At 33.8% G+C, this 16,467-nt stretch overlaps 1 protein-coding gene across 3 annotated transcripts in view; it reads left to right on the top strand.

Moving 5' to 3' along the window:
* SLC4A10 (solute carrier family 4 member 10) overlaps positions 1-16,467 on the top strand; it is a 240,345-nt gene that overhangs the window by 100,569 nt on the left and 123,309 nt on the right. The window contains exons 6-8 of one of the 3 annotated variants that reach the window (XM_068969332.1): positions 782-970; positions 10,207-10,298; positions 11,262-11,351. In XM_068969332.1, the coding sequence (XP_068825433.1) occupies positions 782-970; positions 10,207-10,298; positions 11,262-11,351 (371 nt within the window). The remainder of the gene's footprint in view (positions 1-781; positions 971-10,206; positions 10,299-11,261; positions 11,352-16,467) is intronic. The other 2 variants (XM_068969334.1, XM_068969333.1) reach the window with 2 other exon arrangements.

Here is a 16,467-nt window from a genome sequence, read left to right as displayed (position 1 = left end):
AGCCTTCTGAAAATCTCATCTTTTATTCTTTATTTTATGGATATAGAATGTTTTTTTTTCTTAAATATAAACACAGTATCAAGGAAGAGTTGAGAGGATTGATTTTATATTAATGTGAAAGAGTTGTTTACTTGACTTCCCAGGTGACTCAGTGGTAAAGAATCCACCTGCCAATCAGGGTTCGATCCCTGGGTCGGGAAGATCCCCTGGAGGAGGAAATGGCAACCGTCTCCAGTATTCTCACCTGGAAAATCCCATGGACAGAGGAGGCTGGCTGTCAATAGTCCATGGGGTTGCAAAGAGTCAGACATGACTAGCACACACACACAGATAGTTGCCTAAGCCACCTTGCATCAGACTTTTACAGGTGGACTTTTGTTCATTTAAAGAAAAAACATGGAAGTTATTCTCTACTAGAAAAGGAGAGGAAGATCATATTAAAATATAAGTATGAGGCTATTTTCCAATTTTAGACATCTATTTGTATTTATATTACCCCTACTACTATTCCCTCTCATCAGTGTAAATAAAGGAGACAATAAAACATTTTGTTCTCAATACAGCTGTTCATATTTGAAAAATAAAACTCCATATGGTACATGTTTTAAAATGTTTGATTTATAATGAAAAAATTCCCATGTCTTTCTTGTGTAACACTTCTACAAAGACAAACTTCTGTTTCTAAGATTACCTAGGGTATGCATATTTGGACTCAGTGGTTCACTAATGTCACTTCACAGGAAAGCTGTGCTTACATCTTCTTTCTGCCTTCACTCTACAGATATGGTCCTTGATCAACAAGTGAGCTCAGGTCAGCTCAATGAGGATGTACGCCACAGGGTCCACGAGGCTCTGATGAAACAGCATCACCACCAGAATCAGAAGAAGCTCACCAATCGGATTCCCATTGTTCGTTCCTTTGCTGATATTGGCAAGAAACAATCAGAACCAAATTCCATGGATAAAAATGGTAAATGTTTCTTTATTGTACTCATTGTTTATTATAGTTATCTGAAATATCAAAGTCCTTTAAAATATATCTTACTTGAAAATGATCTATTGAAATTCAAATAGTAGAAATTTTGACAAAGAATTTAAGTTTCCTGTAAGGCTCATGAAAGAATGCAAGGGAAACTTTTTTCTAATAGGAGGTTATAGACGCCAATGTAGCAAACATAAACTGTCAGTTGCATCCCAAATAAGATCGTAGTCTTTGTGTCATAGCTTAATGAGTATCTCATAGCTTAACAGTGCTTTGACTTAATGTCTTTTAGTTAACAAGAATAATCATCAACATTTAGTGATGGTGAGAGAAAAATATTGGCTTCATGTTGTTCATGGTCAACGAATCCCTTTTGAGATCACAATTGAAAAGAGCAGCTAGTACCTTGCTTGTGTCTCTACATATATTAAGCCTGATTTCTAGCTCACAGGCTCGTTGCTTTTTGCAGTACTGTTTCATTAGTGTCCAGCCACCACACTTACCATCTTGGCACACCAACATACATGATGCCCACCATTGTTATCTAGTACTCATTCATGACTTACTTCTTAGCAATCATGAAGCCAAAACAATGTTTCTGACTGTTTATGCTTTCTGTGTATTTTGTTCCCTCCTGGTAGCCATTTGACCCTTCATCTTTTACACTAAAGAAGTTGCTTAGAGATCTCTCACTCATCCTTTCCATCAGTCCTGTGAAGGAAAATGGAAGTTATCACGCAGAATTAGACTTCTACTAGCTAGAAAAGTTCCCAGTTTTAAAAAATACAAATTAGTGAAAAATAATTTCAGATGTTTTACTAGAGAGACTGATTTCCACAAATGGACTGAAGCATGTATATTGACAGCATAGACTTTATGTAATTTCTCTCTTGTTTTCAAAAGCTTCAAAGATGCCTTAAATACAAATGCATGAAAATGAGGTTTTTCCAGATTCTACTTTATATAGGTACTTTGGTAATTTCCATATTACCAAATCAAATACAGACAGATAGAAGAAATACTTTAATAAATCAATAAAGGTGGTTAGATGTACTATTGTTTCAGAACACAGAACCAGTTCTAAATGGCAAGATAATTTTTGAAATACTCATTTGATTTTTTTAAAGAGCCTTTAATGACTGAATGTAAATCATTGTTATATTGAAAACTCTATAGCTGTGCATATATTAAGTTCAATAAAAGTGTTATGAGTGCTTTGTAGAATATACCATATTGTATTTATCAATCCCACTGGATATTTTGAGTATTTGTAGCTTGCTTTGAATTGCATCATATATTTAAAATATATTTATATTCTAAATCACAATTTGTTTTAAAATATGTTATATATGAAAATGACAAAATGAAGTTTTTATATTCTGAAACTTATTATAAATATAGTGCTTTTATTATGCTCACAATACTAGCATTTATTTGATATTTTTTTAAGAAAACAGATGAAGAAACAAAAAACAGATTGAGATATTTGCTAATTTTGACTATTGACTTATATCTAGATGATTCTAAAGACCTTATTAAAATATTATCATGATGTAAATCTCTTTGAATGCAAGCAAATTTTATAAAAGTTAACTTCTGCCTTTTTTTCATTACCTTTATTGGAAATCAGACAACAAAATATATGTCTGTAAGAATAATATGTGTTTATTCAAAGATGTAAGGACCTTGTGAGCTAGCCATAATTTGTATCTCAGGTTTTCACTAGGGATAACATTTACTATAAAATGGTTTTATTACATTATACTTTTGGAGGGAAAGGGCACTGAATTCACTGGATGAATTATTTATTGTAATATCATATAGACCTAGACACATTATCTGTTACAGCTTTAAACCTTCATTAAACATAAGAAGAGGTGATAGAATTATAGCTTTAAATAAAAAAATCCACATATAGATACAGAGTTTTTCTGAGAGCCTGCTTTTTGTCTTATTGACACAATTGCTTAGTTTTTCTCAAAACTAGAATATGAATAGTTCTGAAGTGGTTCTGTCACCATCTGTATAATCAGTCTTTATCTGGACACATAAGATCTTTTTGAGGCATATATTAAGGTAATAAAAACTTGGAAACATTTCTAATAAAATTCATACACCCAATTAAGTATTGTCATAAAGTACACTGTCAGGAGTGGTTTTCTAAGCCTAGGCTTATAACACCTCCCTGTGACTCTGTTTTGCTTCCTCACATACTTTGCATAATTATGTGTGTTAAGAATTCTGAAAATGTGAATAGAAATCACCAATTTAGAAATAAATCTCCTATCCAGAAGTGAAAGAGGATGAAAAGTGAAAGTGAAAAAGAGGGTGAAAGACCTTTATTACTAAGGTTCTCAATCTACTTATGAACTCTAAAAACTGATTAACTCTAAATAAATAAGCAAATCAAAATTCATAACTATAAATATAGATTTGACATTCTGCTTCAAAATATGTAATAGAGATTACATTTTTTTGTGCAGTATACTACAGAGAGATATAAAAGGGTTTCAGTACATCCAAAATGGTAAAAATGATATTCTCATTATTTTAAAAAAATCTCTTTACTATTTTATGCAAAAAGAAACTTTTAAAAATTAAAACTATAGGAGTTAAATAGAGTGAGGATTTCCTAGAAACTTGAAAACATCAAACCTTTTCCTTGCCAACAACAGGGATGGAAACAAGCCCCCTCTTGTTTAAAGTATTATGTAATATATAAAATATTATATAATACCTTTATAGAAGTGAAACAGTTGATACTCCCTCACCAACAAACTGATGCTTGTATAGGGAACTCTATAAAAGAGTCATATCGAATAAAGTTTCTGCTTCCTTGGTTGACCCGTTCCTTGAACATGCTACCTTGGTAGTAGTCCCAAGGGTTAAACATTTAGACATTTTCAACCTGAAGATCAAGTGGGATTCTTCCCCAAGTTGTAGATTAGACTTACAAGGTAGTGATTTTGTTGCTTTTCTCCCCATCTGCTGTATCTTGTTCATAAAGTTTTTAGTAACTTGTGATCATTTATCAATCTTATCTCCAAGTATGCTAGCTTAACATTTTCGTATAATTTTTTTCTTGGTGTACTGCGCATTCTCCTAAGGGCTAAGACACAGGATGTTATGGATTCACCATGCATTTTTAATGCCACCATGCTGTGTTTAACTTTCACTTTTCATTAAGCATCAAAACTGTGAGAATTAAATGTCTGATTCTGATGTTTCAATAAAAAGTGACAGTTCTATCTGGCAAAACAAAAACAAAAAGATAATAGAAAACTCATATCTTCTTTAACATTAGAACTCGAAAGAATATTGTGGAAAGTACTCAATAATAAAGTACTTTATATAAAGAATATTTGAATAATTTCCTGAAACTGGAAGGACTTTCCAAAATAAAACAAAGGCTTTTGTATTTAATGATTTAGAAAGCAAGATATATCAGTATTTGTAGTAATCAATACATTCAATTGTATTTTTGAGACTCTGGATTACAAATCTATTCTAAAATATTATTACCCGTGTGGTAACTTTTACATTAAAAAAAAAAACTTAGACTTAATTTCCTTAAGTGTAGGGTGTCTTCATTCCACTGTTTCCTTTACTAATAATTCTAACTCTTATTTCTTTTCCTTCACTTATCTTTTCTCTCTCCTGTTCTGAACAATTTCCAGTTGTACCTTTTATTTAGGATCTTAAAAGGAATTGCAGAGCAGAAGGTCTCTGACTTACTTTCAAAACTGTAGGTTTCTGGAGAACATTTAGATTTGGAAAGATGAAATGACTTGACTCTTTAGGCCGGCACAGATTTCACCCCTTAAAGTGATGTACACGTCTGTATTGTGAATGATTCTTTTTATGGCTTTTAAAATCAGTATTATGTCTTTATAATTGGATCTTTTACAAAAGCTGTACTTTTTCCAGATATATAATGTTTTATGTGTTTACATATTTATGTGCTTTCTTATTTTTTAAATACCGTTATCTCGTAAGAGATATCAAGAGTTTAAAAAGTATCTGTTTATAATGTTTTACCTTGATGGAAAAAAAAGCTAGAATAATAATCCTTAGAATTACTTGAGAGAAGACATTTAAAAACTCATGTAGATGATACAATTAAACATTATAATAAAAGTATTTTCCATTTCTCAAAAAAAAATCAAGATGATGTTGACACAACTCGTTTGGTCTGTTGAGAAACTGTACTGTTGCTACTTAGTTTTGGAAACTCAAGAATATGTCTTAACAGCAAAAATATTTCTAGGATGATGTGTTTAAATTTATTTCTTATGTTACATAATTATTTTCAGACATACTAATTTTTCTCCAAGTTTTTATGTGCATATTTTCATGTTTTTGAAGTATAGCTCACCTAATCAACATTTTCTAAATATTTAGCCTTTCTTTCTTCATGTTTTCTATTCCCATGGATAAATGTATTGTTACACATGTATGTAACTTTGTCATTCATTTTTACATTTCTTTATTTTGCTCTGTCTTGTGTCTGTCTCTAACAGGCTCATCTCATCTCTGTACCTCCCTCATCTCCTACCCTTTGGGTACTCTAAATGCGTTGAAGGTTTCTGAGGTAGTGTAAACCAGCTCGGTCTATAGGTTAACAGCATTGTACCTCCATGTCTTCATCCCAGTTTCCTTCTATTACATGTGATTTTCAGTGGATTAAGCAATAGAAAATACTGGTTTACTTCAGTGATATATTTTTCTCCTATTGATTTGAATTTGGCCAAATAGAAATTTAAAGGCTGCTGTTTTATATACATAATTTATTTAAAGAGGAAGAAAACTATAAGTAAGGACTTAAATGAATTAATGTAATTTTAATAATCTTTTTGAGAACTTTTTTATGGTTGTGTTTCAGTATCGAGAGGCTTTAATGATGCTGACACTACTTAAAGTAAAAAAAAAAAACAAACTAACTAACTAATTCTTTTGAGATAATCTCATGTTCCTCCCCCACAACTTTATGGTGAGGGAAATGATTCTGCTAGTCTCACAACAGACTTGGTGAAAATTTTTGTGTAACAAGCAGAGCTTCTATTTTCTAGTTAGAGGTTGCTTGAATTGCTCTCAGTTTCCTCCTGTGCTTGCCCATATCTTTTATGATTTGCCTTGAAAAAGTACATGGCATATAATAACTTTTTATTTAACTTATATATAATCCCTACGTGGATGTCCAGAGGAAAAAAATGAATTCATGACTCAAAGGAAAATTAATTCAAGCAGTTGTTTATGTGAATACTATGTAATATATACTTTGATATAGATGCATAACAAATACTGGAATTTTGGATTTAAGATGATGAACTCTTTGAATTTGAAAGGTTGGAAAAATAAAAGTACTGGTTTCTTAAGTGTTTACATTTAAATAATCATGAATGGTAGCCATTCCCTTCTCCAAGGGATCTTTCTGACCTAGGGATTGAACCCAGGCCTCCTGCATGGCAGGCACATTATTTACCATCTGAGTCACCAGGGAAACCCAATCATGAACATGTCTCAGCTAATTTTTAGCTAATTCATCAGTTTCTGAATAATTTACCCTAAATATAATAAAGTTTTAAGTTAATAAATGTCTTTTTTTGGATAATCATCTTAATCTCTAAAAGTTATTTAGATATTATAATAATAAACTGATTAAATATTGCAATGACATTTACTTATAGAATATATTAATAAGGACAGTGATCAACGGTCCAAGTGAAGGTAATACAAAGAAACAGGCAAAAACATGTATGTTCAAAAACATTGTGGCATATTGATTGGAAAAATTATAATAAAAATAGCATTCATAGAACTTCTACATGTGTATGGGAGAAGGAAATAGCAACCCACTCCTATATTCTTGCCTGGAGAATCCTGTGGACAGGGGAGCCTGGTGGGCTGCTGTCCATAGGTTTGCACAGAGTCAGACATGACTGAAGCGACTTAGCATGCATGCATGCATGCATTGGAGAAGGAGATGGCAACCCACTCCAGTATTCTTGCCTGGAGAATCCCAAGGACAGGGGAGCCTGGTGGGCTGCCCGTCTATGGAGTCGCACAGAGTCGGCCACAACTGAAGTGGCTTAGCAGCAGCAGCAGCAGCTACGTGTATATGTGAATGCTAAATCCTAACTCTATACTCTTTCATCCTGGAGTGGGGAAAATCCTAGCAAGTTCTTTGTTATCCTTTTAGGAAACATATTCACTTCTGGCTGAGTATAAAATCCCGTACCTGAAAATTGTATTCTGTGAACTAATATTGCTTTAGATATGAATGAGAAAATAAGGGATGCTCTTTCAAAACCTAAATTTACTGATTCTTCTTATATATTTGAGTTAATGAGAGTCATTTTGAAGTCTAAGCCATCACCTTCTTCTGAAAGGCAGTGATAACTGGAATAAACTAAAGAAATCAGTGTTTAGACAGAAAAAGATAGTTGATAACAGAATTATAAAAATGATTTAATTTATAAAATTTTCAGTAGTTAAATAGACTGTAGTTCATGTGCACATTTTAGACAGGTGGTAGGTAGATACAACAAATAAAATTTTAAGCTTTATTTAAAGGCTTCAATTTTTTCAAAATAACCCAAACCAAACCTTGTGTTTAATTTTTCAATAATAATATTATACCTGTGCATTTTTCTGTATCCTGTTACTTTCAGATACTGCCTTAGAGTATATACATGTAATATGTGTTGTTTCATTTTAACAAATTAACATACACATTAGAAATAAGAATTGGAGTACTCTTTAAACTTTGATGAGATTAAATGTGTTTACTAATATTTGCTAATATTTATTATCTCTGACATATGAGTGATATCAAACTTTTGAGTTGTATTCATATGTCACACACTTATAGTTCTTTTGCTTTTGTCCCCTGCATTGGCATATGCATTGTATGCACATACTTAGAATCTGGAACTAGTAGGAAAATTATCATCTAATATGTCTCCTGCTAGTTAAATACTCTCTACTGGTTATTATCCATGTCACAAAAACAGTTATAGAAAACATTTTTCAAATCCCTTCCTGATATTCAACTTTATGAGGTAATATTTTATAAAAATTTTTAGAATAAGAATAGCATAGAACAGTAAATCTCAAAATATATTAATATATATGAGGAAATACAAGTGCCAGTTTTAAACATATCTCATGAGTTAAAGGTAATTTATGAAATAGTCTGCTTTTTGAGTATATATGTGAAAACATAGGCTGTGCAATTTCCTCAAATTTTAAGTTGCAGCATATTTTCTATCCCATGAAATCTCTTTAAAGTTGATGATTTTTTATTAGGTTGACTATTTTTGTGTCTGTTCATTGAGTAAAATAATTGTTCTTCCATGTGGTTTTCTATCACATGAAATAAGAAAGCAGATATATGTTTATTTAATTTATCCATGCCTTGAATTTCACCATTCAGTTTTATGGAGCATTCAGTAAATTTAGGTTTAAATATATCTAATGTTCTAACTCATATGGAGAAATGATGTGAAACTGGTGATTGAAGACATCTGTTAGTAGCACAAATGCATTATGTAAAAGGTTTTTTTTTTTAAGTATAGTTATTATTTTGAGAATGATAAATGAAATGTCTGCTAATGAACAGTTCACAGTCATAGCTGCACACTGCAGTTAGAAATGGGAGAATGAAAATAACTGATGAAGCTTAAGTCTGTCACCTCTCTAAAATATAATTTTTGGAATTTGCTGTAATCAGAATTGGTATACATGATTTAAGGTGAATTTTCTCTTAAACTCATTTAAAAAATCTTCATCAAATGTGTTGCTTTAGTTTGTTTAATGAAATCAGTGAAATATTTATAGAAGAACCTTAAGCCCATTACTCTCTGGCAAGATAATAATTTTAAACCATAAAAATTGTACCTATTAAAAAATGACCCCTGCCTGAGAGGCTTAATGTTCAAAAAGCAAAATGATAGTAATATTTGAAAGTAAATTATTAGTGTTTTACATCACACTTGGTAATTTCTAGGTATCAATGAATAAGTGGATTTCAAGAGAGAATTTAAAGAAGTATTGTTTGTATGTGCACTAGCAGTTTAGAGAACTTCAGTTAAGTGCAGACTGCAGTGATTAGAGATGAGTCTAAAAGTAAACTTTGAATAAAGTTGGGATTTAGGGAGGTAGAGAGAAGAATTAGGCAGAGAGAAATGAGAATATTACCATCTAAGACAGTGGAGAATAAGAGCAGTATTTTGGAGTAACTGAGTAATGGTCATAAAATATGATCAAGGCTTCAAAGCTGGGTTGTTATTACTCATATCACAGTAAAAGTAACAAGTGCGGGTAGGGAGAGGTTAGGGAAAAGAGAGATACATGTGAGATTAAGCAAACATTTATTTTTATAACTGAATTCCTAAATATGAACAGATTTCAGATAATGTGACTGAAATGAATGTTTCATCTTTAGTGAATAATGAAATGTAATTATACTTCATTAACCATTGTCACATTCTTAGGTGTACTGCCCACTTAACTAATGTCATAATCTTTCTTTTAATGGGAAAAAGACTACAAAGTAATTAAGTTGCTAGTTAGTATTAATGGAAAACAAATACAATTCAAATTTATTGATCTTTTGCAGACTAATATCAATATATTTACACAATTGAATAGTGAGAAGCATAATATATACACAGTATTTGTAATATATGAGGTGAAGTTATTTCTAACTGAATCTCTCATATAGAAATTTCCAAAAGCTGTTGTCAAAGAACTTTCTCTCTTTGGTTTGTTTTTCAGATGCAGTAGAAAACTAAATATGCTATGTACTTTTCAGATAAATGTTTGCTCTTTAAAAAAATTATCTATAAAATTATTCAGTCTGAGTTTAGATCATAAGAGATGTATATATATCATTAGTTTTGGATAAAATTTAAAAATCACTGATGTTTCAAGACTGTAATTAGATTAAAATCATTTTGTAGTTGTTCTTTCTTCTTACAGAGTAACTGTTTAGTTTTAATCTGAGAATGAATTTTCATTTCCTTGACTGAATTCTCCCATTTCTATCTAACTGATAAATAAGAATATTTGTATTTCTTGATATCTATTTATATTGACCCTTCATGCTTACCTCATAAATTCATTTAAAAAGCCTATGTTAGTTTAGTTTAATTCATATTGCATGCAGTATGTCTAGAATTATGTAAGTAATTATTTGTATTTTGTAATAACAATCTCTTTAGCAGGCCAGGTTGTTTCTCCTCAGTCTGCACCAGCCTGTGTTGAGAATAAAAATGATGTGAGCAGGGAAAACAGCACAGTTGACTTTAGCAAGGTAAGGTTTTCTCCCTCTCATTTAAGTAATCTGTTAAGTTATTACTAGATATTACCACCCATTTTAAGAGGTGTTGACACAATTTTTTGCATGCATATATGTTTTGTTTCTTAGCCAAAGCTTGATATTGTTATAATGTTAGCGTTTAAGTTCACATGTAATGTTTTGCCTATTCGTAAAATCAAATGTGTAGATTTTACACATAGTCTTCAGGTTTCAGCCACTTGGTATGATGCATCTCTTCCAGTAAAAAAGGATAACTGAACTTCACAGGGAATTTAACAGAAGTTTACTGTTTAAAACTTTCACTGGTTTCATTTTTCAAAATCATTTCCCCCTCTATTTGTGGAAAAGTAAATTGTATAACTTAAAGCTTCATTGTTGTGGTTAACAGAAAGGCATTAGTGTTAAGAAACACTAGAACATATTAAGACTGACAGAATTTTGAATAAAAACATAATAAAGACTGACTCTCTTGAGGGATCCATCTAACTGGAGACAATTCAAATGAAAAATCATTTATTTGAATGTATTCTGTGAAAATAATGTGATTTTGCTCAGGAAATTCCTGATATCCTATATGTGCTATTGTAGGCTGTGGCAAACTAAACAATCATGGAAGAATTTTAATATTGACCAGGGGGAGTCAACAGTTTGCTTTATTGAAGTGGCTGAAACAGCGGTACCTCAGAGTAATTTTTTTTTTCCCCCATAAAGTCCTTAGCACTGGCAATGTTTCTAACAGTGGGAGGAGATGGGAATGGGAGGCAGTGGATAGGAGGTTGCCTGCATCAAGCTTCTGAAAAGAGTAATAGCGACCAGCCCCTTGTTGCTGTTTCAGAACCCCTCTGCCAAGGCCCAGATTGTCTGGATCTAGTCACGTGCATGCTCGCCCTCTGGTGCCTGGCAGAGTCCCTGTGGGAGCATGGTGTACCAGCTTAAGTCTGTTACTTATGCGTGCAGGGGCTGGGAGGCCAACAAAAGGGGCATACTAGCCCATGTGGGATGAAACAAAGACATGAGAAAGGACCTCCACACCAGCAAGACAGAGAGGTGAGGGCATCCTTGGGCTCTGTTTCGACAGTGGTGCGAAGCTCATCTCACTGTATGGAGGCATGTGATTCAATATTAAGCCAGTTCAAGTGTATTCCATTTCTGCTCCAAAAAATATCTTTTTTAAAGCGTTACATCTTCATTCATCTGCAAGTTGGAATAAAATTGTCGCAAATTGCCATACATTTAATTTCTTGATGTTCTTCATTTGAAATAATATCTTAAAAGCAATGACATAAAAAGTTGCTTACTTATTTGTGCAAGCATTAACAGTATAACAAGGGCACAGTGAACATTCTCAAAAACAGTGAAATAAGTCACATATTTTCAAATAAATTACCTTTTCCCTTTTCTTAAGGGATATAACCCATTGACACTGAATTTTATATCTCTATATCATTTTGCTTTTAGTTGTCTAACCTATTTTTGCAGCCTTCAAAAATGCTTCAACACATTTGAAAGAAAATGAATATAGCCAATGGGAGACAGTAGTCTTATCTTCAGGTTCCCTAGAACAATTTGAACTATAAAAGAGTGAAAAATAGATTTTCTTTTCTTTAATCCTTTACTTTCTTATTACATTTCAAATCACTGGACCACTCCAGTTTTTAATGGGAAAGTTAAATTTCTAGAGCTCTCTCTGCAGTGCCAACCATCTGTATTTCTTGGTGTCTTGCCCATAGCATGGCACATTGAAAAGAACATGTTTTTTGAGAACAAGTATGGGATCTTAACTCTACAATTTACAAGATACCTGATACTGGAGAAGATCTCTGAACTTCACCTTTGTCACTTGTAAAATAAGAATAATACCTGTTTATAATTTTTTGTGAAGATTAAATGAGAAAATAGAGAGAGACTGTCAGGGTGCTAGGTTTATAGTGTTCCTACTGTCTAACTCTTTGCGACCCCCATGAACTGTAGCCCACCAGGCTCCTCTGTCCTCTACTATCTCCTGGAGTTTGCTCAGATTCATGTCTGTTGAGTCAGTGATACTATCTAACCATCTAATTCTCTGCCAACCCTTTGGGTGTTCAATAAAATGTGGCTGCTACTATTATTGTTGTGTTGTTGTTGATATTAGTGGAAACAGTAGTGCCAAAAGTAAACACTAGAGCAAAATTTAATATGATTTAGTCTCTACTGGATCTTTAGTGTCTTGAACAGTGTCTTGGATGTATGTGTACAATGAATCCTGTGAGGTTCAAGACAATTTAAACCTTAGGCTCTGTTTTTTTTTTTTTTCCAGCAAAGTAATACTTCTTACCTTATATTGTGGAAAGGTAGAGAAGTAGGATTTGGCAAGAACAAAAGTGGTACATCATTATGGAAAGAGACTTTAGTGCCAGATTTTGCAGATATATGAATTAAGGATTTTTAACCTAGGGATTTCAGATTGGTAGTAAATTTATCAAAGTGAATCAGTTAGTTTACATATTACCTTAAGTATTTTAAGTTTAATATGTAGATTCCAAACCCCGGTAGAATTTTGAAATATGAAGGTGAAAAAAAGTCTTTTTTCATTTCATGTTACTTGATCCTATGTTCTATCTACATTCAAACCATGTATCTTTTAACCCTTCCAGTGGTTAGGCCCATCAAACTTACTCATTTAGGAGTGTTTTTGAATATAATCTGAACTGTCCGTTTCTTTTTTTTTGATTCCTATAATGCTTTTAAAAAAGCAGATATGTTGTGTTTTTAAACTGACATAGAGACTATTTTATTATTTGACTATATATATATGACTATATGACTATTTTATTATTTCCCAAATGTTGATCAGTTCATTTCAGTTGCTCAGTTGTGTCTCTTTTCAACTCCATGGACTGCAGCACAACAACCTTCCCTGTCCATCACCAGCTCCAAAATCTTGCTCAAACTCATCTCCCTTGAGTTGGTGATGCCATCCTACCATCTCATCCTCTTGTCGTCCCCTTCTCCTCCTGCCTTCAGTCTTTCCCAGCATCAGGGTCTTTTCCAAGGAGTCAGCTCTTTGCATCAGGTGGCCAAAGTATTGGAGCTTCAACTTCAGCATCAGTCCTTCCAATGAATATTCAAGACTGATTTCCTTTAGGATGGACTGGTTGGATCTCCTTGCAGTCCAAGGGACTCTCAAGAGCCTTCTGCAGCACCACAGTTCAAAAGCATCAATTCTTCAGTGCTCAGCTTTCTTTATGGTCCAACTCTCACATCTATACATGACTACTGGAGAAACCATAGCTCTGACTAGATGGACCTTTGTTGGCAAAGTAATGTTTCTACTTTTTAATATGCTGTCTAGGTTGGTCATAGCTTTTCTTCCAAGGAACAAATATCTTTTAATTTCATGGACTGCAGTCACCATCTGCAGTGATTTTGGAGCCCCTAAAAATAGAGTCTCTCACTGTTTCCATTGTTTCCCCACCTATTTGTCATGAAGGGATGAGACCAGATGCCATGATCTTAGTTTTCTGAATGTTGAGTTTTAAGCCAACTTTTTCACTCTCCACTTTCACTTTCATCAGGGCTCTTTAGTTCTTCGCATTCTGCCATAAGGGTGTGTTCATCTGCTTATCTGAGGTTATTGGTATTTTTCCCGCAATCTTGATTTCAGCTTATGCTTCATCCAGCCCGACATTTCACATGATATACTCTGCGTATAAGTTAAATAAACAGGGTGACAGTATACAACCTTGACATACTTCTTTCCCAATTTGGAACCAGTCTGTTGTTCCATGTCCAGTTCTAACTGTTGCTTCTTGACCTGCATACAGATTTCTCAGGAAGCAGGTAAGGTGTTCTGGTATTCCAATCTCTTAAAGAATTATCCACAGTTTGCTGTGATCCACACAGTCAAAGGCTTTGGCATAGTCAATAAAGCCAAAGTGGATGTTTTTATGGCACTCTCTCGCTTTTTTGATGATCCAATAGATGTTGGCAATTTGATCTCTGGTTCCTCTGCCTTTTCTAAACCCAGATTGAACATCTAGAAGTTCACAGTTCATGTACTGTTGAAGCCTGGCTTGGAGAATTTTAAGTATTACTTTGCTAGCGTGTGAGATGAGTGCAATTGTGCAGTAGTTTGAGCATTCTTTGGCATTGCCTTTCTTTGGGATTGGAATGAAAACTGACCTTTTCCAGTCCTGTGACCACTGCTGAGTTTTTTGAATTTGCTGGCATATTGAGTGAAGTACTTTCACAGCATCAGTTTTCAGGATTTGAAATAGTTCAACTGGAATTCCATCACCTCCACTAGCTTTGTTCATAGTGATGCTTCCTAAGGCCCACTTGACTTCTCATTCCAGGATATCTGGCTCAAGGTGAGTGATCACATCATCATGGTTATCTGGGTCATGAAAATCTTTTTTTGTATAGTTCTTCTGTGTATTCTTGTCACCTCTTCTTAATATCTTCTGCTTCTGTTAGGTCCATACCATTTCCGTCCTTTATTGAACCCATCTTCGCATGAAATGTTCCCTTGGTATCTCTAATTTTCTTGAAGAGATCTCCAGTCTTTCCCATTTTATTGTTTTCCTCTATTTCTTTACATTGATCACTGAGGAAGGCTTTCTTATCTCTCCTTGCTGTTCTTTGGAACTCTGCATTCAAATGGGTATATCTTTCCTTTTCTCCTTTGCCTTTCTCTTCTCTTCCTTTCTCAGCTATTTCTAAGGCCTCCTCAGACAAGCATTTTGCCTTTCTGCATTTCTTTTTCTTGTGGATGGCCTTGATCACTACCTCCTATACAATGTCACGAACCTCTGTCCATAGTTATTCAGGCTCTGTTGTCTATCAGATATAATTCCTTGAATGTATTTGTCACTTCCACTGTGTAATCATAAAGGATTTGATTTAGGTCATCCCTGAATGGTCTAGTGGTTTTCCCTGCTTTCTTCAGTTTAAGTCTGAATTTGTTAATAGGTAGTTCATGATCTGACTGTGGCTCATATCAAATGTTGAGGGCTTCTTTTAATTTCAAGTGACTTAAAGGAACTGCCACATTATTTTCTATGTAGAAGGAACTCACTTCATCATCAGTCTTTAACGTAAGAAATATGAAGAGTTGTTGCATTATAAAATCCTAGAATTCTAGGAAGCCTTAAAAATCTCATTGAGAAGGGGAGAAAACTGAATCCCAGATTAAGAGAGCTAATAGAGATCACTCGCTGGTTATTGTTACAAGACCATGTCTCCCCAGGGAATTTCTGTTCATTTTCCTGTACATTCTACAATGGACTTGAGACTTAAACTTTCTCCCTAAAGACTCATGTGTATTTCCTTCACATCTTAGTGTGTAGCTTGTCCGGAAACTTCTGGTTCCACCATTATCTTCAGTCTAACCTTGTTCCCCAGAGATATAACTGTTTCTCATTCACAACTTAAGTGCCAAATAACCAGAATAAAGCATGTTTTCCTTCCTAGCATAAAGGTCTGGAGACCCCAGATGCATAAGCCCAGATCCATAAGAGTATATAGCTTGGTTTCTTCAAGATTCTCTTCAGAGGACTAGAAAATTCCAGGATTTCTTTATTCCATATTTGCCACTTCATGAGAAGAGTTGACTCATTGAGAAAGACTCTGATGCTGGGAGGGATTGGGGGCAGGAAGAGAAGGGGACGGCAGAGGATGAGATGGGTGGATGGCATCACTGACTCGATGGACGTGAGTCTGAGTGAATTCCAGGAGCTGGTGATGGACAGGGAGGCCTGGCGTGCTGCAATTCATGGGGTTGCAAAGAGTCGGACACGACTGAGCGACTGAACTGAACTGAACTGAACCAAGGACTGTCTTAGGGATGTAGGTCAACCTAATTCCTCAGAGCTATTTTTGATATTTGTAGTTTTATAAAAAGTCAAACTGTGTTCCTTAAATGTGACCTTTTGTTGTATTTAAAGTTAGATTGCCAAATAAGGTTCTTTATGAATTGTACGTTAACATAAAAATAAAAATATAGGGCTATCCCAAGAATAATGTATAATTGTATAATGTAATAAAATAAGTAGATAATATATATCCATTACCCCCAAATATATGATTAGTCCAAGAATAATAAGTACTATAATGTAGAGCGGGCTTCCCTAATAGGTCAGTTGGTAAAGAATCCACCTGCAATGCAGGAGATACCAGTTTGATT

Source organism: Capricornis sumatraensis, chromosome 3, assembly GCF_032405125.1.
Source record: "Capricornis sumatraensis isolate serow.1 chromosome 3, serow.2, whole genome shotgun sequence".
NCBI lineage: Eukaryota > Metazoa > Chordata > Mammalia > Artiodactyla > Bovidae > Capricornis > Capricornis sumatraensis.
Note: the sequence above shows the minus strand (reverse complement) of the source record. Positions and strands in the feature narration are given on the sequence as shown.